The sequence below is a fragment of the Garra rufa genome, chromosome 4, assembly GCF_049309525.1.
Source record: "Garra rufa chromosome 4, GarRuf1.0, whole genome shotgun sequence".
Lineage (NCBI taxonomy): Eukaryota > Metazoa > Chordata > Actinopteri > Cypriniformes > Cyprinidae > Garra > Garra rufa.
In genome coordinates, this window is record NC_133364.1 from 4,446,607 (window position 1) to 4,470,746 (window position 24,140).

The following is a 24,140-nucleotide window of genomic DNA, read 5'->3' on the forward strand; positions in this document are numbered from 1 at the left end:
AATAAAATAAAATAAACAAATCTGTATTGTATATATCTTTCCAATAAAACAAAAGCTATATCAAATCACCAGCTGTTTTATACAGATGTAGTTAATTACTGCTATTTTCCTGAAATATGTTAAAGTTGAAGTATTAAATTAACAAAAACTAAAGCTGAAAAATGTTAATTAAAGAAATACAAACAAACTAAAACTAATACAAAAATATTGAGCACAATTTCTAAAACTGAAATAAATTTTTTGGGGGGTAATGTTGAAATAAAATAAATATTAGATAAACAAATGATTTAAAATAAAAATTTGAAGTTGAATTACAAAAACTAAAACTGAAATATGAAATTAAAATAAAATAGAAATAACTTGAACTAAAATTATTAAGCAATTGAAATAAAGCTGAAATTAAATCTATTTTTAATTTAAAGCATAAAAGTAGCTGAAAAATGTTTAATTTGAAGTAAAATTAAAAACTAAAGATGAAGTAAGTTAAAGTAGAAATACAAAGAAACTAATCAAAATAATGAACAATATTTAAAAATAATACGTTTTAATTTTAAATATTCATGTAAAGTAGGCCTACTAAAATTACAGAAATTAAACCTGAAATAAGTCAATTGAAATGTAGCAAAATTAAAAGTAATAAAAATTACAAAATACAAAAAATAAATGTAACATAAATTAAAATTAAATTTAAATTTAAATTTTTGGGTAACTGTAATAAAAATCTGAAATGAAATAGCTATAAATATTAGATAAAAAGTCAAACATTTTAATTTGAAGTCATAAAATTAGGCCTACTAAAATTACAGAAATTAAAACTGAAATAAGTAAATTGAAATATAGAAAAATTAAAAGTAATAAAAATTACAAAATACAAAAAATGAATGCAACATAAATTAAAATTTAATTAAATTAAAATTAACATTTTTGGGTAACTGTAATAAAAAAGCTGAAATGAAATAGCTATAAATATTGGATGAAAAGACAAAAAAAATAATTTGAAGTCGTAAAATTAGACCTACTAAAATTACAGAAATTAAAACTGAAATAACTAAACTGAAATATAGCAAAATTAAAAGTAATACAAATTACAAAATACAAAAAAATGAATGCAACATAAATTAAAATTTAAATTAAATTAAAATTAAAATTCTTGGGTAACTGTAATAAAATGCTGAAATGAAATAGCAAGCTATAAATATTAGATGAAAAGTCTAAAATGATAATTTGAAATCATACAATTACTAAAAATAAAACGGAAGCAAGTTAAAGCAGAAATGCAAACAAACTAATCAAAATAATGAACACAAGATTTCTAAAACTTAAGATTATAACATTTTGGGTATTTATAATAAGTGAAAGTGAAGTAAAAGATGAAATATGTATGCTATGTTGAATTAAGTACTGCCAGTTTTCATATACTAGTAAACTAATGCTCACTGAAACTAAAACAATATCTATTATTGCTATAATCATAACAAAACCAGCTTTTTTTGCGGATGGTTTGGCATAAGCACATGATTAATAACCTATAGGTTATTACTAGTGTAATATATAATATATTACACTGATATACACAATTCCCAACTCCGAAAGCGTTGTATTCCGCCCACAAAATCGTATAGGTCAAATCGCTCACGCGCACGAGCGCACTGCTTCCTCGTGCGCGCGCTTCCCTCCTGTTTATCGCCCCCTAAATGTTTTTCCCGTGATGCTCCGCGTGGTCGAGCAGCAAGATGGCGGACGCTCTGGATGAATTTAAGAAAGAAACTGGATGCGTCCCGATCCTCCATCCCGAGGTAAAAAACACAGCCGTTATCCAGCTGCAACACGGCAGCGATCCTAAACAAAGCCGGAGTGTTTTCACGGCCAGGAAAAGCGTTATTTCTACCGCTAACTTCTCACAATGAAGGAGAAGGAGAGGGGCTAAATCCCCCCCACTGCTGCGTAATAGCATTTCTGCTAACGTTAGCCTTTCATATCTATAGATTATGTTTTTGCCTGTCGTTTTATCGCATGTCTAATCTGGTATTGTGAGACAGGGGTGTGTTTTTATTTTATATTGTGCGGTGACAAACGTGACATTAGCGTATTTGTGAAAGTATTCACTGTGTGTTGTGCTGCGTTTGCATCTAAATGACTGACACCAGTATTTGCATTCAATTACCGACAGATTTGAACATTAACGTGGGGTGTTTTTTATTAATATGCTTTTAGTAAACTATACTGATTGCGTCTGAATGCGTTTTGTTGAAATTAATATAATGACAGATCTGTTTCTGATCAGTCATTGTTGTCAGGTATATATTCTCATGAATATATTCATAGATAAATGACATTATCAGTACTGCACTGGTTGATTTACATATTTGCGTTTGTATTTAACTCGTTTCCAGGAAGTTTTGCATGAACTATGTAATTTGTGAATGTTAAAAGACGTATAGATGATGATGAACAGGACACCTCCTCTGAGGTTAATTACTAAATCATAACATGACACCCTAAAAATGCAGTTGCATTCATTTTCACACTTATTTATTGCAAACCCAAAGTTGAGCTGGTTTCTCGTGTGTGTAGTGAGACAGCTTGCTCATATGGGACTTCCTGCTGTAAATTATTCATGCTCAGGCAGACTGACCATAGAGCTGATTGCACACATGTAGTCTTGGTGAATGGGAACGTCACCCTTGGCTTGCAGTCATACAAACACATGCTGACCTGTTGGACTGAAAGGAAGATCCCAGCAGACCTGAGCAAATCAAGTTTATACTATGTGTAATGCATTAATATTAGTGTTCAACCACTGTGTTTCCTCTTTAAAATGTCCAATGCTTATAGTGACATCTGCAGAGCATGGTGGCAAAGGATGACATAATACAACATAATAACAGAAGACAATTAGCTGAAGACAGTTTTATGTTATGTAAATTATGTTATGTTTGCTATATGGCCTGGTGTCCTGTAGGATGGGTTTGTTGATTTAGACGCAGCACATGAAACCATGATAGAGATGGTGATTTGCATGTGGTCGTTTGAGAGATGAATGGTAAATAGTTTAACTGTCCTCATAATTTGGTTTGTGATGGATCATCAAAAAGTTATATTATAATGTGAAACATTGTTCCAGTTGCTCTTTTTTCTGATTGGGAGAAAATTGGACATTAAGTAAAACCTAATGTAAATTAGTAAAGTTAATGAATACTTACTAAGACTTAAAAAAGAAAAATCTAATTAAATTAAAACCTAAATTAAATTTTAATTTAGCTAAGTTCTAAGGAAACATTTCTCATTTTCATTAGCTTGACGAAGTGATAAATAAATAAAATAAAAATTGCTAAATAAATAATAATTAAAATGAAAACGTTTTAAACTATAGTATATAGTTTTTAAAGTAGTTGTGCTTACAGTATACAATATCATAATTGTATTAAAATTACACTAATGTCTTGGTAGAGTTTTAATGAATAAGATTGTTTAAAAAATGAATAAAAGTAACTAATAAAATTGGCAAACAAAACAAAAATAGATAAAAAAAATTAAATTATATAAAATATAGTATATAGTTTTAGTCCTTAGAGTTTACAATATCATAATTATACTAAAAAAAATTATAAGCAACTAAAAAAATTCCAAAACACCAAAAATGGACAAAAAATACAATTAAATTGAAACAAAATAAAACTAATGTCTTGGTAGAGTTAAACAATGGGGGGAAACAATGGCAAAACCACATAGTAAAACTGCTAAACCAACTTAAAATTAAAATAGAAAATTGATGGTAGAAAAATGTATAAACAAAAACTGTTATAATTAATGATACAAAAAAATTGACAAACACAAAATGAAGAAAAAAATAAATGTACAATTAAAAAAAAAATACAATATTTGACCCTGGACCAGAAAACCAGTCATTTGGGAAAATTTAATCACAAAAAATCTAAATATTGAGAAAATCAGCTTTAAAGTTGTCCAAATGAAGTTCTTAGCAATGCATATTACTAATCAAAAATTAAGATTATATTTAAGGGAGAAAATTTACAAAATATCTTCATGGAACATGATCTTTGCTTAATATTCTAATGATTTTTACCATGAAATAACAATTGCTAATTTTGACCCATACAGTGTGTTTTTGGCTATTGCTACAAATTATTGTGGTCCAGGGTCCACTAAATTGCAATGATAGTACTATAACACTAATGTTATGTTATTGTTTAAAAACTAATTCAAAATAGTGACTATAATACCAAAACACATTGATTATATTGTGAAAATCCCATCTGAACAGAATGAAACCCCTCTAGACACAATCTATGCATTTGTCTTTAGTTAATCAATGCTGTTAACTAGAGGAAAGTCAACAGGATCTCATTCCCTTCGGATGCTTTGGCCCTTTGTCACCTGGGTGGGCGGCTTTGGGGCTGCTCTATCATATAGCGAAGAGCCAGCCATCTGTTCCTTACCATCACCATTACCATCTAATGGGATCAGACCTGAGGTTTCCTCCAAAGATAATGTTCAGAGGTCAAACTGAAGGTGTCTGTCTGCTGATATTGGATTTGAATGGTGCATTTATCAGATGAGATGCCCGTCCTGTGGCTACCATTTGGATGCAACAAATTTAGTTTTGTAGCATTGAATTTTTCTGCTGTATTTGTACGAAGAGGCCTGTGGGTGTGATTTCGTTTCGCATTTCTGCTTTTTTGTGGTCTTACGTAAAAATAACACCAGAAAAGTGAAATCGAACTGCAAACTATGCATTGCATTGCATTGACACAGTGAATATAATTTCACCTTCAGTCCAAACATGTCGTTACGGTTGTTGACATGAACTAAAGATATAAATGGTTGACGAAACTAACAGAAGCAGTTGATGAAGAACACGCTCCCCAGAGCTGAATGCTTAATATCTTCCTGTTTTAATAGGAAGCCAAGCATCTCAGTACATGTCACATGGTCCCACAGATGCTGTAACCGCTCGTTTCCTCACAGGCTGGAGGAACATTAAGCCCGTATTGAATTAGACCAACTGCTCTGATACCAGGTGCAAAACTATTGAGTGAAACAACCAGACACCTTTACAAAGGCCTGCCGGTGATGCTCAGTCTCCCTGCTGCTCATTTGATCAGTTCTGTTTGGTGGTCTGCGCTGACATGTCTTGCATAACACATCTGATTCTCTGGTTGTTGAAATGGAATATAATAACCTGCATTAGCATTAATGCTATGCGTATGACTTATACAGTTGGATTAAGTGCACATCTGCTAGTAGAGAGCTCCTCGCTTTAATCTGTCCTACTCTAATTTCACTTGTATGCTATGTTTTCTAATGAAATACATTTGCTTAATATGTATTATAAATATAATATGAATAGTTGTTGACTGATATAGATCAGCAAGGCCGATATTTGGATTTTTTTTTTTTGCAGGTTCTTCTGATGAGCAGCTTTTAGGTTGACAACAATGGGACTTTTATTTCGTCTTTAAATTACTGATTTCAAACTATGCTGCACTCTATCCAGTTTGCCAATATGTCTTATTCACATCATATCACCAAAACTGATATCAACCGATATTTTGCAAGGTTTAATGAAAAGCACCTTTTATTTGGACAATGATGGGACTTTTATTTTGACAGCAGCGCCTGAGCTCAGATATTAGCGTATTCTATAATAGTGGATTTTCAAACTATGCTGCACTGTGTCTGGTTTGCTAATGTCTTATTCATGTCATATATCACCAAAGCCGATATATCGGCCAATATTTTGCAAGGTTTTATGATGAGCACATTTTATGATGACAATGATGGGACTTTTATTTTGACAGCAGGGTCTGAGCACAAATAACGTAATTAGCGTAATCTTAAAATAGTTGATTTCAAACTATCCTGCGGTCTATTTGGTTTGCCGATATGTCATATTCAAGTCATATGTCACTATGTACTTTATGTAAAATTTGCGTTACCTGGTCTATATATGATAAAATATGATTTGTGGTATATTAGTATTCCATGTTTTCTAGCATTCTGTACTTGTTAAAGATGTATTTTAAATATAATGTGAACAGCTGTTGACCGATATATATCAGCAAGGCTGATATATCGGCCGATATTTGGATTTTTTGGGCAGGTTATTCTGATAAGTAGCTTTTATTTTGACAGTGACAGGACTTTTAGTTAGTCATTAAATATTAAAATAACTGATTTCAAACTATTCATGACTATTTATGTCATGTCACGGAGTACTGCATGTACAATTAGCCAAATAAATCCTTTATTTGAGAAAATATGAGATATGATTTGTAGTTTAATAAGTGCACTGATAGTTGCAAGGTATGTTTCCTGTTTTATTCATGTTTTAACCATTTTTTATTTGTGAAAAATATTAGAATAGGATTACACAGTGAAGAAGTTGATAAAGGGTGAATATTTATTTTACAGATGTTTTTGGTATTCTTTAGAGTAATTTTAAAATATTTTTTATTTAGTAAATATGTCAAATAAATGTATTTGTTAAATAATAACTGCAGCAATTGTTTTTTATTTTTTATTTCTTTTAATTTTGTAAAAATAAAAAAATGCATTTAATTATGAGTCAATGAAATGTAAAAAAAAAAAAAAAAATCACAGTTCAGGTTCATTTGTTGTGTTCATGCATTAAGTATTTAAAGTTAAAGATGATATTTACCTTATGCAAATCATAGGCAGCTATACATATGATACATTTTCAACAACAAAAAAAAAAACGTATTGTCTTGATTTTCAGTCATATCAGCCAAGTAGATCCTTTTCAGCAGTGTTATGTCTGGATGTTATTGTGGTGGATCATTAACTTTTACTAGATGACCCCAATTAATGTACTTTCTGTTGTACTGATCTCTGACCCCTCGAAGAGCCTTTAGAAATAAAGACTGAACTGCGCTGTCAACTCGTATATATCCTCTTCACTCAGATTCTCATTCGGGATGCTTTGCTGTAGGGTGACTGTGGATTGGGATGATCTCGCTAGGCTTTTCTCTGGAAGTGTGGCTGTGTGGATGTGTCTTTGTGTTGATAGTATGATGATAATAGAATGGTGTCTAGACGGATCGCGTGGGGTGTGTTTGAAAAGGTAATAACTGGAGTTACAGGGCTTTATATTTAGTGGTTGTGGGTGCAAGTGAGCAGGTTCTTGCCTTTTTAAGGATTATGTGAATTGTAACTGATTATAAACACAATCTAAGTGAATTTCTGTTGCCGGTCTGTGTGTGTTTCATGTCTTGTCTGGCCTGGCATCACTCACACGTAAAGGGAACTCAGTTTCTGAGTTTGCCAGGACTCCCTTGTGTCCTGTGGGTGTTTTCTGTTTGCCCTTTGCATCTGTTTCAAGCTTTTGCTTAAAGGAGTCTTATTTTACAGTGTTTTTAAACATATATTTGACATTCGTGATGTTTAAATAACTTCTGGTGTGGAATAATGTATGTGGTATAATATTATTATACCACTAATTAAAAAAATAATAATATTTGATGTATTATTTTGGTTTAGAATGAATATTTTATATACATTTAAAAATCCTTAATATTTTTGTACCAGATTTTTTAGGGGTCCTGTTGTGGTGCTTCTAAAATAAAATATGTATAACATAAGTATATAAAATATAATATTAATATAAATAGAAATTATAAAACTAAAAAAAGTAAAATAAAAATAGAGGGTGTACAGGGTACAGCTAGAGGTTCAGGTCAGAATGGCTTTTAATACAATAAACAGAGACCCTCCCCACCAATCAATAGAATCGAAGCTTTTGGACATCTGCTGGTCATCACACACACACACCCCTCTCCTGACCTTTGACCTGTGAGCACATGCAGTCGGAGGGGTTTATTATTCTAATTATAATGTTATACAAAGTTTCGTGACTTGCCTTCTGGCTGACCATTAGTATTAAGTTGACTAAGCTTTTTGTTACTAGACTGTTAACTTGGTGCAAAAATGCATTTGTTATGATTAGTTAACCTTGGCATACTGCCATAGTTTTCAAAGATGGATAGAGAAAAGGGTTGATATGTAAATGTGGCCTGTTATATGTCAATAGCTGATACTATGCTGATAAGCTGTATTAAATAAATGCATACATACACAAATGCATATTTTTGAGTGGTGTTTAAAATAAAATATATGAAATCATTTTAAATGATATTAAATAAATTAAGCAAATATAATCTAAAATAAATAAATATAATTAAATTATATCTATATTAAATTATAAAATAATATAAAATAAATCGTTTTCTGGAAAAAGTGATCACTTATAATCAGTTATTTCACTCAAAAATGTAACAATTGTTAATGGATGTTTTCTTTTGAGAAATGTATATTTATAAAATGTATTTATATTTATACTTTAGAACCTTATAAAATTCTATTTTGTCACATTTTTCTTTTTCTGGATTTATTTATTTTTTCTTTCTCAAATTACATTTTGTCCTAATTCCATTTTTCCTGTTATAATCTTTATGGGGTTTTTTTTCTCCATTACATTTTTTCTGGACTCTGTTTTAATGGTTACATTAAATTTTAGTAATCAAAACTCATGTTTAATAATTCAAGACCTTGAAACATACACAATTTAAGAATAATCTATTGACAATTTAACAAATTTTATTTTTAGGACAAAATTAAATTGTTTTATATTTACCAAGTTCTGTGTTTTAATTTTTCTAGATTTTAACTGGATTCCATTTCAGCGATTTAATTAAATTTTAAATGCATTTTTTTTTTTTCAAAATTACATTTTGTCCTAACTCCTGTTTTAATATTTGTGAATTTCTTTTTTCCCCCCTCTCTTCCTTTTAATTGTTCTGCACTCTGATTTAATGGTTAAATTAAATTTTAGTAACTAAAAGTCATGTTTAATAATTAAAAATCTTGAAACATTTACAATTTAATTAACCTTATTGCACTTTCATGCAAGCACAGAGAAGGAAAACGTCAGTTTATAACCAGTATTTATTTGACCTTATGTAGTTTCCTGATTTATTATATTCATCATGTACATTAAAAAAAACTACATCATGAAAACTTACAAAACCACAAGTGTCTCTCTAAAAGCTAAAACGGTAACATTTCTAATTCTAAATTATATTAGTTTTATTTCTATTTCTATTAAAACAACCAAAAAGACTTCAACCATAATCAGTTTAATTGTATAAATATTGCAAATATCACAGACGATTATGCTTAGATAATCAAGACAAGCGGAAATTGCGATCACAATTAAAATATGGTTTATTAAACAGTTTCAATTTAGTTGCAAAAAAAGAGCAAGAAAATCCTGTTTTCAATGATATGACCCTTTAAATACGACCCTCTTTCACTATGTGTGTGTTTGTGTGAACACATTGTGTCCAAGATGCTCAGTGTCATCCATCACTCATCCTTCTATCCGACGGCTCTATAGAGATGAAGAGACTGTGATTCTCTCCCACAGGAAATTAAACCCCAGAGTCACTATAACCATGACTACAGCGAGAGCGTCAGCCGCAAGAGCCACGTGGACGACTACAGCACTTGGGACATCGTCAAAGCCACCCAGTGAGTTCACACACACACACACACACACACACACACACACACACACACACACACACACACACACACACACACACACACACACACACACACACACACACACACACACACACACACACACACACACCGAAACCTCCAGAAATATATGAGGATCATATCGTCAAAACCACAACAGATGCACAGCATGATTCTGTATTGTTAGTAAACGCAAAGGATTTTCCATTAGACACTGACTGGTGTTAATTTTGTTAAAAACCATGACAAAAGATATTCCTTTCTTTCCATGACTAACATTAGATGACACTGACATCATTAAACACTGACTGTCACTGTATCAATATGCAATATCATTGATCATAGTAGACAAGACTAAAAATACACATAAAATGCTTTAAATATCCAATATTCATATATATTGCTTTCAACATAAAAGACCTCAGAGTTTTCATGCTTAGGGTTGCCAGATGTCAAGAGTTTAAATACCCCTATTATAGAGCCCTATTAAATCAGTTTTATTTTTTCTCAATTTTTTTTTTCTGTTTTAAATTTTTAATTAATATATTTATTTCCCCTCCTTTCGAATTTTTCTGGACCATTACGCAATTTCTGGAAACTTACAATTTAAGAATATTTTTAATGAAATTTTAACAAAAATAATTTTTGGACCCTATGAAATATGTTTTTTTATATTTACCTAATTCTGTTTTGCATTTAAGTTTTTCTGGATTCCATTTTTATTTTACTTTTTTTCCCCCAAATTACATTTTATTTAGTCCTAATTCCATTATTTTTATTTTGTTTAATTGTTATGGATTTGTTTTTCTCCTCTCCTTTTTTACTTTTTCTATACTTTTAATAGTCAAATTAATGTTTAATAATTAAAAATCATTAAACTTACAAATTTTATGAATGATTTATAGAAAATGTAACAAAAATAAAATTTTAGGACCTTATGAAATTCATTTTTTTATTTATCAAATTATGTGTTTTGCATATTGACTTTTCTGGATTCCATTTTAATGCTTTATTTCCTTTTTAATAATCGAAAACCATGTCCAATTGATTCATAAAAACATATTTATATAAACTTATTGTATTATAATTATCTTTATTGTTTTTTCCACAATAATTGGGCCCTATGATTGTTTTTTTTTTTTTTTTTTTCATTTTGTGGTGTCTATTTAAATTTTTCTGAAGGCTTAAAATGTTAATTTAATTAATCTTTTAATCAAATTGAATTTTTTGGGCAAACAAAGTGCTGCACAACCTTGTTTGTAATTGAGGTTGCTGAATAAATGCATTAATGCAACCTCCGTGCAGTCTATTGTTAGACTTAAATTTTTATAGATTAATATAATTCAAAATGATTATAATTAATATTAGCAAAGTCTCTATTTTAGCTTTTGAGAGATGCTTTTGAGTTTTACCAGTTTTCATATATGTGTGTTTATATTTGCTGACTAAATCTAGACTAGAATTCCCAGACTTTTAGTAAATAAAACCTGACTAAACCTAAAACAGAGCAGGTTCACTAAATATGGTACAAACCAAAAAAGGACATTTGACACAGGACTAAGAAAAACAAAAAAGCGCTGACAAAGTGACCATTGTTTACCAATGTCGGCAAAATAAATAAAAGCTGCTTTCCAAGGATGTTTGTTTTGAGGTAATTTGAGCCGTTTGTGTGCTCAGGTATGGGATATTCGAGCGATGCCGTGAGCTGGTGGAGGCCGGATATGACGTGCGTCAGCCGGACAAAGAAAACGTCACACTCCTGCACTGGGCGGCAATTAACAACCGCATAGACCTGGTCAAGTACGTCTCTCTCCTAATAATTTTATTCACATTCACAGCTCTCCTGGATCCCTAGATTTTTTTCCCCCTCCTGTTATGAAGACAGCACACACATATGCACAGAGAGGCATGAATAGAGTTATTACTCTGTCAACGTTCAGATGAGAAAAGCTTGAAATTCCCATTACGAGGCTGTGTGTGTGTGTCTGCATATCCACCTCTTAATAAGCAGCTGCTCTGGCGCAGTCATTCATGTTACACTACACTCTTTTGCAGCCGTAAGATAAAGCCTAGATGTCTCGTTTACTCAACATTTGTCTGTCTGCACTTTTTAGGTACTACATATCTAAAGGTGCCATAGTTGACCAGCTGGGAGGAGATCTCAACTCTACACCACTGCATTGGGCTACAAGGTGAGTGTTTGAAATGCAATACTGGCATACTAATTATCGCAGATCGACCAGTATATACTGTATACTGCTTGCTGTTTAATTAATTAGTATGCTGAAATGTTGTTGCATGATCTTATAGAGTTCATTTGTGACCCTGGACCACAAAACCAGTCTTAAGTCGCTGGGGTATAGTTGTAGCAATAGCCAAAAATACATAGTATGGGTCAAAATTATTGATTTTTCTTTTATGCCAAAAATCATTACGATATTAAGTAAAGATCATGTTCCATGAAGATTTTTTGTAAAATTCCTACTGTAAATGTATCAAAATGTAATTTTTGATTAGTAATATGCATTAAGAACTTAATTTGGACAACTTTAAAGGTGATTTTCTCAGTATTTTGATTTTTTGCACCCTCAGATTCCAGATTTTCAAATAGATGTATCTCGGCCAGATATTGTCCTATCCTAACAAACCATATATCAATAGAAAGCTTATTTATTGAGCTTTCATATGATGTATATATCTCAGTTTTGTAAAATTTAACCTTATGACTGGTTTTGTGGTCCAGTGTCACATTTGTGTAAAATGTCTCTGATTTTTGAGTAAGGAGGAGAACAATCTGATTTTAACTTTCTGGGGCAGTTTAAATAAAAGTGAAATAAGTATTAGATGGAAAGTTAAAATATGTTAGTACTAAAATGACAAAAACTAAAGCCGAAAAAAGTTAAAGAACAAAACAACTACAAACAACCTAAAACTAATAAAAAATAAAAAATAAAAAGCACAAGATTTTTGAAACTGAAACAAAAAATTTTTTGCGTGATTGAAATAAAGCTGAAATTAAATAAATATTAGATAAATTATAAACGTTGAATTACAAAAAACAAAAACTGAAATAAGAAATAAATTTTTTTAATATAATAATAATAAAAATGCACAAAACAGAAATGACTCTTTGAGTAATTAAAATGAAGCTGAAATTCAATGTTAATATTTGATGGAAAAACCTAAATGAAATGTAAATTTAATGGTGACGTACTGAAATTAAAAAAATTAAACTGAAATAGGTAAATTAAAGCTTGGTAGAAAAAAAAAAAACACTGCAACATAAATTAAAAATACCGGGGTAATTAAAATTAAGCTTAAACAAAATATAAATATTAGATATAGAAAAAAGAAAAGAAAATTAGCTTAAATAAAATGAAGTACTAAAATTAAAAAATTAAAGCTAAAATAACTTAAATCTAAATGTATAATATAAAAAAGATAAAACTAATAAAAATGGCAAATGCAAAACAGAAATGATTAAAACCTCAGCTAAAAATAAAATGAACCTAAAATTAGATCTTTTTTTAAATGTTAAAATAAGTAAATACTATAATAGTATATGTATTATACTAAAATACAGGATATCCAGTTGTGCATGGTTTTTTTTAGTGTGTGATGGTTTATTAATGCACACAGTCTGTGAATGATGGCTCTCGTTTGCCCTCTCTCATTCAGACAGGGCCATCTCTCCATGGTGGTGCAGTTAATGAAATATGGTGCTGATCCGTCTCTCATCGACGGTGAGGGATGCAGTTGTGTGCATCTGGCCACACAGTTTGGACACACCTCTATTGTGGCATATCTCATTGCCAAGGGACAGGTACGCTTATTTAACACTTAGAAAACGCTCTGATCAAACAAAAGCTGCCAAAGTTATTGCCAATCAGAATATTTTGATTGCAATTTTGAGCCAATGAGATTAGGCTGTGGGCGGAGCTACTCCACATCTTGTGAAAGAGTCAATTTTATCACGCATTCCGTCATGCTCCGTCCATTTTCAGCCTGCAGGGGGCGTTTATGACATTTCCATCCATGACCTCTACTGTGTTTGATCTCTGATCTTACTTTTAAGTCTGCTCTGTGGTGTCTTTTCTAGGATGTGGATATGATGGATCAGAATGGGATGACCCCTTTGATGTGGGCGGCTTATCGGATGCACAGGTGCGTGTGTATTGTGAGAGAAAAAGTGTTTTTTTTTTTTTTGCAATTGTGAGATATAAGACTAATACATACAGTTTCTGCAGTGTTGACCCGACACGGCTGTTGCTGACGTTTAACGTGTCGGTGAATCTGGGTGATAAATATCATAAGAACACGGCTCTGCACTGGGCGGTTCTGGCCGGAAACACTACGGTAATCAGCCTGCTGTTGGAGGCCAACGCTAATGTCGACGCACAGAACATCAAGGTATGTTCCAGACACCTGTTCTTCCACACTGAAATCAAGTGATTAGATACATATTAGTACATATTAGCCATTTTATTCATTATTGGAATAAAACAAGTGTTGGATAAAGGACTTTAGAAGCTCCCTTTTCTCCATCTTCATTCATTTATTATCTTTATTTAATAGTACTTAATATAACTGAATGAGAAATGTTGTAATACTTTATATATACTGTCTGCATTCAGAAAATGCATGGGTATATTTTTTTAGCAATAGCCAAAAATACATTTTATAGGTCAAAATTATCTCATTTTCTTTTATGCCAAAAATCATGTTCCATGAAGATATTTAGTAAATTTCCTGCTGTAAATATATCAAAACTTAATTTATTAAAAGCATTCCATTTGGATAACTTTAAAAATAGGATGAAAAAATATAAAATAAATATATATTTATTAATTCATTAGGTTATTTTGTCATTTACATTTTTTTATTAAGATTTCAAAAAATTTTTTTTAATTATTTTATTATTTTATTTTGTCATTTGTATTAGTTTTTTTTTTAAACACATTTCTAAATAGTTTTATTTTTATTACAGTTTAATTTTTAGTTGCCAGGTATTCATTTTAGAACATAAACTTATTTCAGTAAATTTCCTAGGAGACATTTAAATTTTTATATATGTATATTTATTCATTATTTTATTTCATTTTATTTGTTATCTGTATTAGTTTTAATTTTTTTAAACACATTTCTAAATAGTTGTATTTTATTACAGTTTTAATTTTTGTTGCCAGGTAACTAAAACTTATTTCAGTAAATTGCCAAGGCGACAATTTTAAATTGTTATTTTTTTTATCTAATATTTTATTTGTCATCTGTATTAGTTTTTAATTTTTAAAAACATTTTAAAATTGTTTTATTTTTATTACTTTTTAGTTTTCATTTTAGTTGCTAGATATTTTAGAACTTATTTCAGTTAATTGCAATGGAAACATTTTAAAACTTTTTGTTAATCGAATCCAATATTTTATTATTTTATTTTAACTTTATTTTATTTGTCAATCTGTATTTTTTTTTTAAACATTTCTAGTTATATATATATATATTTTTTTTTACAGTTTTAGTTTTTAGTTTTCATTTTTGTTGCCAGGTATTTTAGAACACAAACTTATTTCAGTAAATTGCCAAGGCAAAAAATTATTTTCTTTTACTATTTTAGCACAAAAGTTTTACTTAATGAAAACCACATTGGAGTTCAAGACATAATAATAATAATAATAATATTTGTGGTTGCAGGGGGAGACGCCGCTGGATCTGGCCAAACAGAGGAAAAATGTTTGGATGATAAATCATCTGCAGGAGGCCAGACAGGCCAAAGGCTACGACAGCCCCTCGTACCTAAAACGCCTCAAAATGGACAAGGTAGAGCAACCAAAACCTTCTATTCTGACCAATCAATTACCATTAATGCATGCACTCAGACATTTCTCCAACCGTCTGCAGGAGTTCAGGCAGAAGGTGATGTTGGGAACTCCATTCCTGGTGATTTGGCTGGTGGGATTCATCGCCGATCTGGACATTGACTCCTGGCTCATCAAGGGTGTGATGTATGCAGCGATGTGGCTCATCGTGCAGTTTCTGTCCAAGTATGACGCCGTTACACCCATCTGTGTTGCCGCTCAGGCTTTCAATGCATTCTGATGTGAACGCCAAGCATCGTCGCTAATATTTGATCTCTGATTCTAGGTCTTTCTTCGATCACTCCATGCATAGCGCTCTTCCTCTTGGCATCTATCTGGCCACTAAGTTCTGGATGTACATCACCTGGTTTTATTGGTTCTGGAATGATATCCTTTCAATCGCTCTTTTATCAGCAAATCCAGCTTTAGACTTAGTAATAAACAAGCATGCATTTATATGTTTGTCGACTCAGATGAACATAAAAAACCAGGTCACAGTTTTATCCAAGAGCTAAAGAATTTTATGTCTTCCTTTGAAAACATCATCTCTTTCTGTCTTCCTGGCGTGAAACTTAAAACTAGGTTGCTAGTGACCCGATTTATGCCATTATCTCATTTTTCAGTGTTGAAAGATCTGAAAATGTCATCTTAGAAAAGCTTGTTTGTTTAAACGTTCACTTCGTCTCCGGACCTAATGAAAGGAACCGATGATAGAGATATGAAGTTTGCAATGTTTTCATCCTTTCGCACTTAATGAAAACATAAACTGAGACGAAAATAATAATTGTATTGTGAGTGTAAAATTGTGGGCAGATGCATCAGCTTTGACAGGCTTGACATGGATATGTCTGATTTTTCCATGGAAATTTTTTATCAGGAGTGAATTTTGACACCTTGTGTGGGTTAGAAAATGGCTGGGCGGTTTGACATTGTATTGTGCAGTGGTAGAAATGTGACAAAAACTGGTGCATATATCCAAACGCATATTGATCCGGCGTGAAGCTTTACATTATTTACATGAGAGATTGCAGTGAATGGGTGCCGTCAGAATGACAGTCCAAACAGCTGATAAAAACAACAGTAATCCACATCACTCCAGTTCATCAGTTTAAGTGTCTTGAGAAGCCAAAAGATGCATGTTTGAAAGAAACAAATCCATCAAGATGTTTTTAACTTTGTTTTTAACCATTGCTTCTGACTAAAATACAAGTCTGCAATCCATTTCTGTAGTTATTTATTATACACTGCCATTCAAAAGTTTGGGATCTATAAGACTAGTAATGTTTTTAAAGAAGACTCTTATGCTCATCAAGGCTGCATTTATTTGAGAAAAAATACAGAAAAAAAGGTAATATTGCAAAATGTTATTACAATATAAAATAATGGCTTTTATTCTAATATACTTTAAAATATAATTTATTCCTGTGATGCAAAGCTGAATTCATCAGCTGTTACTCCAGTCATAAAGTGTCACATGGTCCTTCAGAAATCATTCTGATATGCTGATTTATTATTAGAATGATCAATGTTGGAAACATATATAAAGATTTTCTAACAATGTAAATCTGTTCACTTTTTATTAATTTAACACATCCTTGGTGAATAAAAGTATTATTATTATTATTATTTTTTTTTAAATGCTCTGACCCCAAACTTTTGAACAGTAGTATGTAGTAGTGTTAGAAAAACTACTTTAAATAAATCCTGTTCTTTTTAACCTTTTTTTGTTTAAAGAATCCTAAAAAAAAAAAAAAGTATCACAGGTTCCAAAAAAATATTAAGCAGCACAACTGTTTTCAACACTGATAATAAATCAATTAGAATGATTTCTGAAGAATCATGTGACATTTAAGACTGCAGTAACAGCTGATGAAAATCTAGCTTTGCACCACAGGAATAAATAATATTTTAAAGTATATTAATTGTGGCGGGAGGGGCAAACGACAGACACAGTGGGTGTGGCGTCAGGCCTCGGAGAGGCTTTTATTAAACAGAAAATAAGGGAAAGTGAGTCCATAAAGTAAAATAGTGTCCAAAATAAAAGGGGAATCTGGTGTCCTCGGGTGCTGGGGCAGCGTGACGGGAAGGTAGTGTTCAGAGGGGAAGGGTCCAGGAGAGGGGCGGAGTCCGGCCGGCCGCACGCGCTCCCTTCGCTGTACCGGGGTGCTAGGGGCGGCGGCATCTCTAGCGGCTTCGTCCCTCTTGAGCTGTCCGGAGCTTCCAGCGGGGAATACGGCCCGGCATCCTGGCCCGCGGCCGTCTCGGGTGCGAACCTCAACCGGACGGCGGGTCCGGCGACTCTTCCTCCTGGCGGTGCGGGATTCCCTCTTCACCCCTTCCTGGACCCGCGAGGACACCAGCGTGCATGCACGGGGGGGGAAAAGAGACCGGTCTCTCGAGGAGAGGCGCGCTCGGTATTTAAACAGCGGCGGTGATGAGGCTTCATTCACATCAGGTGTCCCCATCACACGCCGCCAGCCCGAGCCAATTACAGGCCCCTCCTCTCCCCTACACACCCACTCCCGTCGGGAGCCTGGAGAAGGGCGGCGAATACGGGACGGGGTGGTGATGAAAATTAGGGGGGCGGGCAGACGCCTCGCCACATTCCCCCCCCCAAGCGACATCCCCGTCCTAAGGTCGCCGCCCACGCAGGAGTGCTACCTTCCTCATCCAGGCTCCAGCGGTCGGAGTGGGCGGGGATTCCTCTCCAAGGCAACTCCCTCTCGCCGCGCACCGGAACAGGGACAGAAAAACCGGTATTAGTCGACAGCCTCAACCAACCGCAGGATAAGTGACTAAAAGAAACCTCACTTACCCCTTTTGCGGTTGGGAGGCCGTCTCCGTCGTTCTCCGTCCCCGTCCGGGTCTTCACGAGCTTTGGCGAGCGAGAGGGGATGACGTCATCAGGTGTTGCCCACTGCGCTGTCTAAGCCCCGCCTTGCCCGCATTCTCCACCACTGTGGCGGGAGGGGCAAACGACAGACACAGTGGGTGTGGCGTCAGGCCTCGGAGAGGCTTTTATTAAACAGAAAATAAGGGAAAGTGAGTCCATAAAGTAAAATAGTGTCCAAAATAAAAGGGGAATCTGGTGTCCTCGGGTGCTGGGGCAGCGTGACGGGAAGGTAGTGTTCAGAGGGGAAGGGTCCAGGAGAGGGGCGGAGTCCGGCCGGCCGCACGCGCTCCCTTCGCTGTACCGGGGTGCTAGGGGCGGCGGCATCTCTAGCGGCTTCGTCCCTCTTGAGCTGTCCGGAGCTTCCAGCGGGGAATACGGCCCGGCATCCTGGCCCGCGGCCGTCTCGGGTGCGAACCTCAACCGGACGGCGGGTCCGGCGACTCTTCCTCCTGGCGGTGCGGGATTCCCTCTTCACCCCTTCCTGGACCCGCGAGGACACCAGCGTGCATGCACGGGGGGGGAAAAGAGACCGGTCTCTCGAGGAGAGGCGCGCTCGGTATTTAAACAGCGGCGGTGATGAGGCTTCATTCACATCAGGTGTCCCCATCACACGCCGCCAGCCCGAGCCAATTACAGGCCCCTCCTCTCCCCTACACACCCACTCCCGTCGGGAGCCTGGAGAAGGGCGGCGAATACGGGACGGGGTGGTGATGAAAATTAGGGGGGCGGGCAGACGCCTCGCCACATAATATAAAAACCATTATTTTATATTGTAATAACATTTTGCAATATTACTGTTTTTTTTACTGCATTTTTGTTCAAATAAATACAGCCTTGATGAGCATAAGATACTTGTTTAAAAAAATGTCTTACAGATCCCAAACTTTTGAACAGCAGTTCTACATTTTAATAAACTATACGGAAATGCCATATGTTGGATATTCCGGAAAAAAAAAAGAGATGGACTTTTTCACTGGATTGGACTCGTATTTTAGTTAAAATCAATTGTTCAAAGTTAAAAACGTCTTAATGATGGATTTGTTTCTGGACTGGAGTAATGATGCTAAAAATTTAACTTTAGTTACAGATATAAATTAAATTTTAATGTATATTAATATAGAAAAACATTGTTTTACATCATAATAATATTTGACAATATTACATTTTTATTTCAGTATTTTTGATCAAATGAACACAGCTTTGATGAGCATAAGAAACTTCTTCAAAAACATTAAAAATCTCGCTGCTCCCAAAATTTCGAACAACAGTGTATGTAATAATTGTTGCATTTTTAGCAAAAATAACTGCATTGGGCTATAAATGATCACAGTGATGTATAATTACTCATGCTGTGATATAAGATTCTGTTCATGACGCCCACCATTAGGTGTGAGAGAAAGCAAGTGCAAATATAAGAAAGCGTAGTTCTTGTCTGGTAATGACACGCTGCATTTCTATGGTTATGGAGCTGTCAAACAGTGGTGAAATAGGATTTCTTCCAACCACTCAAGACGTGACTCATGTCTGGATCTGCCTCTCAAATGAATCTGCTGAAATGTGTTTCGTGCAGATGTAATTGGAGGTTGTGAAGTGATATTTAGTGTGCACACAATGTGCGTCCAGGTGCTTCAGGAATAGAAACAATGCGCTCAAACCCTCCAGCCGAAATCAGATCGAGAGCTCTGGGTGGATCCGTTTCCCTCTCCCCTTTATCATCCAACAATAGAGCATCTCCTCTGAGGATTGAGCTCTTTTTTTTTTTTTTTTTCTTTTTTTTTCCTCATCTGCTGTAATTGTTGCTTGTGTGCAGCTCAGCTCAGCGAAACCGCCGACCCACTTACAGGAGAAACTGATTTTCTGCATTTGTTAGAGTCTTTATGGACATAGTTTGTCTCTGGGTTGATTGAGAAGCTCATGTTACGTCCAGATGTCAAAGCTACAAGTCAAACAGGAAGTGTTACATTTAAAAAAAAATATTTTGTTTAAATGTGGCAGCTCAGAATTCCACGGAACTTTCAGTTTCAATTCAAAAATTCTAAGAAAATGTGACAACCTGTATGTTCTGTTTAAACGAGAAGAGAGAAAGTACATTTCCCTGAATGTCAGGAAACAAAACTTAGTTTCTTCGATTTTTAAAGAATAAAAGAATGTACAAAATTTTTTTACTCGCCCCCATGTCATCCAAGATGTTCATGTCTTTCTTTAGTTGTAAAGAAATTGTTTTTTGAGGAAAACATTTAAGGATTTTTCTCTTAAAGTCCCCCTGAAATCAAAATTAAAGTTTTTTGGCTCTTAGTATGAATATATTAGCCTTAAGGTGATCTATAAGCTAGTGTGCTGCAAAACAAAGACAAAATTCGCGTTTACAAGATATGGGCATTCAAAACTTAGTCTCGTCACTTCCGCCAATATGAATCAAGGATTTGGATGTTATCACCGTGCACTTCAGTTTCTCATCAAACGTTCTGTCCAATCAAATGCTCTCTAGAGTCCGTAGTGTCCCGCCCCCTACACAGAGACGCGGAGCTGATCATATGCGCTCATATGTGCGATCGGCATGTATTAAACTACACAGCCTCAGCATGATAATGATCACTATTTCGTTTTAGCAAGTTTCATATTGAATCTGTGCGGTAATTTATTAGTCTGTGGCTGTCATAAGCTTACAAATGCGGCTTTTCCGAGCTCAACGGCTCTTCCCCGAGCAGATATAAATGGAACGCTATTGGCTATTCAAAATTAGTGGGCGGGGCTGGGCGATATCTTTTTGTTTCAGTTAAAAGTACGTCACCACATAGAATAACGCTGCGTGTTTCAAGGCACTTCAGTGGACCTTTAATAGTGGACTTCTGTGGTGCCTGTGAGTTTGAACCTCCAAAATGCAGCTTCAAAGGGCTCTAAACGATCCCAGCCGAGGAAGAAGGGTCTTACTTAGTGAAATAATTGTCAATTTATATACTTTTACCTGAAATGTCGAAAACTCCCATCTCATTTTCTCCTCCAACTTCAAAATGTTTTTTTTTTTTTTCAATTTTGTGAAGAGCGTTTGATCTTCTTTGCATGTTCATTTTGTAAACGCTTGGTTGGTACTTCCGCAGCGATGTTGGATGATTTTTGAAGTTGGAGGAGAAAATGAGATGGGAGTTTTTTGACATACCCTAACTGTCTTGAACTTGAATACACAGAGTTAGACAAAATGAGCATTTGAGGTTAAAGTATAAATTGTCAATTCTTTTTTGAAAATGACTGATCGTATCACTAGATAAGACCCTTCTTCCTCGGCTGGGATCATTTAGAGCCCTTTGAAGCTGTATTCAACCCACATTTTGGAAGTTCAAACTTCCGGGCACCATAGACGTCCACTATATGGAGAGAAATCCTGAAATGTTTTTCTCAAAATAACAATTTCTTTTACGACTGAAGAAAGAAAGACATGAACATCTTGGATGACAAGGAGGTGAGTATATTATCTGTGCATTTTTGTTCTGAAAACAGTGAACTTCTCCTTTAAGAGGATCACAGTTAGATCAACTACTAGCTCAGTTATTATTCCCACATTCAGTCCTTTCTTTTAAATAGGGTCTTTTCACTGAACGATACATTCAAAACATTCTGATTCAGTTCATTGGTTCAAAATTGTATTAACCCTGTTGATTGTTTTGCTGTGTCATACTGAACATAACTTCCTTAACCCTAAACACATCTCCCATTCGTCACCATCCACCTGCCCTTCCTGCTCAACAGTCTGGCTCTCTTCTACAACTTTGGCAAATCTTGGAAATCTGACCCTGGTATCATCAAAGCATCCGAGGAGCAGAAGAAAAAGGTAAAATTTCAAACCTTAGACGAAATGTACTCACCCTCAGGTTATACAGGATGTAGATGAGTTTGTTTCTTCATCAGATTTGGAGAAATGCAGCATTGCATCACTTGCTCACCAATGGATCCTCTGGAGTGAATGGGTGCCGTCAGAATGAGAGTCCAAACAGTTGATTAAAACATCACAATAATCCACACCAGTCCATCAGTTAAAATCTTGTGAAGTCAAAAGATGCATGTTTGTAAGAAACAAATGTCAGACCGTCGATTCTATGCAAAATATATGTCTATAATCCATAATAACACTTCCTGCAGTGAAAAATTCAATCTTCATTTGTCCTCTCGCATTAAAATTAAACCACACATTTATTTTGGACTATTTTGGCTTGTAAACAAATCCACTGTTAAGACATTTTTAACGTCAAACCGTCGATTCTGTGCAAAATATGTGTCCATAATCCATAATAACACTTCCTCCAGTGAAAAAGTCAATCTTCTTTTGTTCTCTCACATTAAAATTAATTGGTTCAGCTCCAACCCTAATCAAACACACCTGAACAAGTTAATCAAGAACTTTAGGATCACTAGAAAGTTACAGCCAGGTGAGTTTGATCAAGGTTGGAGCTAAACTCTGGAGGAAAATGGATCTTGCGAGTTGAGAAATCCTGATCTATAATATTGCTTTCTCCAATGAAAATGCTGTCTGGGCTGAATCAGGACAGAAAAATACACAGATCAAGCACAGTTTACAAGCCAAAAATAATGTGTGGTTTAATTTTGATGTGAGAGGACACAAGAGAATTAACTTTTTCACTGGAGGAAGTGTTGTTATGGATTATGGACACATACTTTGCACAGAATTTACGGTGTGACGTTAAAAACGTCTTAATAAGAGATTTGTTTCTTACAGACACACAGCTTTTGGCTTTACAAGGTGTTAACTGGAGCGGTGTGGATTACTTGTGAATTATTGTGATGTTTTTATCAACTGTTTGGACTCTCATTCTGACGGCACCCATTCACTGCAGATTTATTGGTGAACAAGTGATGCAATGCTATATTTCTCAGCAACCATCCAGAACACCAATGCTTTATGCACAAGAAAGCACCATTTTTGTGGAAAATGTGTGTCCATAATCCATAATAACACTTCCTGCACTGAAAAAGTCAATCTTCTTTTGTCCTCTCACATCAAAATTAAACCACACATTTATTTTGGACTGTTCTGGCTTGTAAACAAATAAGCTATTAAGACGTTTTTAACATTAAACCGTCGATTCTGTGCAAAATATGTATCCATAATCCATAATCACACTTCCTCCAGTGAAAAAGTCAATCCTCTTTTATTCTCCCACATCAGATTCCAACAACACATTTATTTTGGACTGTTTTGGCTTGTAAACAAATCCACTATTAAGACGTTTTTAACGTCAAACCGTCGATTCTGTGCAAAATATGTGTCCAAATATGTTGTTTACAAGCCAAAACAGTCTAAAATAAACGTGTGGTTTAATTTTGATGTGAGAGGACATTCTGACGGCACCCATTCACTGCAGATTTATTGGTGAACAAGTGATGCAATGCTATATTTCTCAGCAACCATCCAGAACACCAATGCTTTAGGCACAAGAAAGCACCATTTCTGTGCAAAATGTGTGTCCATAATCCATAACAACACTTCCTGCACTGAAAAAGTCGATCTTCTTTTGTCCTCTCACATCAAAATTAAACCGCACATTTATTTTGGACTGCTTTGGCTCATAAACAAATAAACTATTAAGACGTTTTTAACATTAAATCATCAATTCTGTGCAAAATATGTGTCCAAATATGTTGTTTACAAGCCAAAACAGTCTAAAGTAAATGTGTGGTTTAATTTTGATGTGAGAGGACGAAAGAAGATCGACTTTTTCACTGGAGGAAGTGTTATTTTGGATTATGGACACATATTTTGCAATCGACGGTTTGAAAAATGTCTTAATAATAGATTTATT

At 34.4% G+C, this 24,140-nt stretch overlaps 1 protein-coding gene across 1 annotated transcript in view; it reads left to right on the top strand.

Moving 5' to 3' along the window:
* Positions 1-1,689: 1,689 nt before the first annotated feature.
* zdhhc17 (zDHHC palmitoyltransferase 17) overlaps positions 1,690-24,140 on the top strand; it is a 30,995-nt gene continuing 8,544 nt past the window's right edge. The window contains exons 1-11 of the mRNA XM_073838516.1: positions 1,690-1,796; positions 9,467-9,570; positions 11,260-11,382; positions 11,697-11,774; positions 13,261-13,405; positions 13,682-13,746; positions 13,830-13,992; positions 15,271-15,396; positions 15,478-15,620; positions 15,721-15,821; positions 22,029-22,153. Of these exons, the coding sequence (XP_073694617.1) occupies positions 1,734-1,796; positions 9,467-9,570; positions 11,260-11,382; positions 11,697-11,774; positions 13,261-13,405; positions 13,682-13,746; positions 13,830-13,992; positions 15,271-15,396; positions 15,478-15,620; positions 15,721-15,821; positions 22,029-22,153 (1,236 nt within the window). The 5' untranslated portion in view covers positions 1,690-1,733. The remainder of the gene's footprint in view (positions 1,797-9,466; positions 9,571-11,259; positions 11,383-11,696; positions 11,775-13,260; positions 13,406-13,681; positions 13,747-13,829; positions 13,993-15,270; positions 15,397-15,477; positions 15,621-15,720; positions 15,822-22,028; positions 22,154-24,140) is intronic.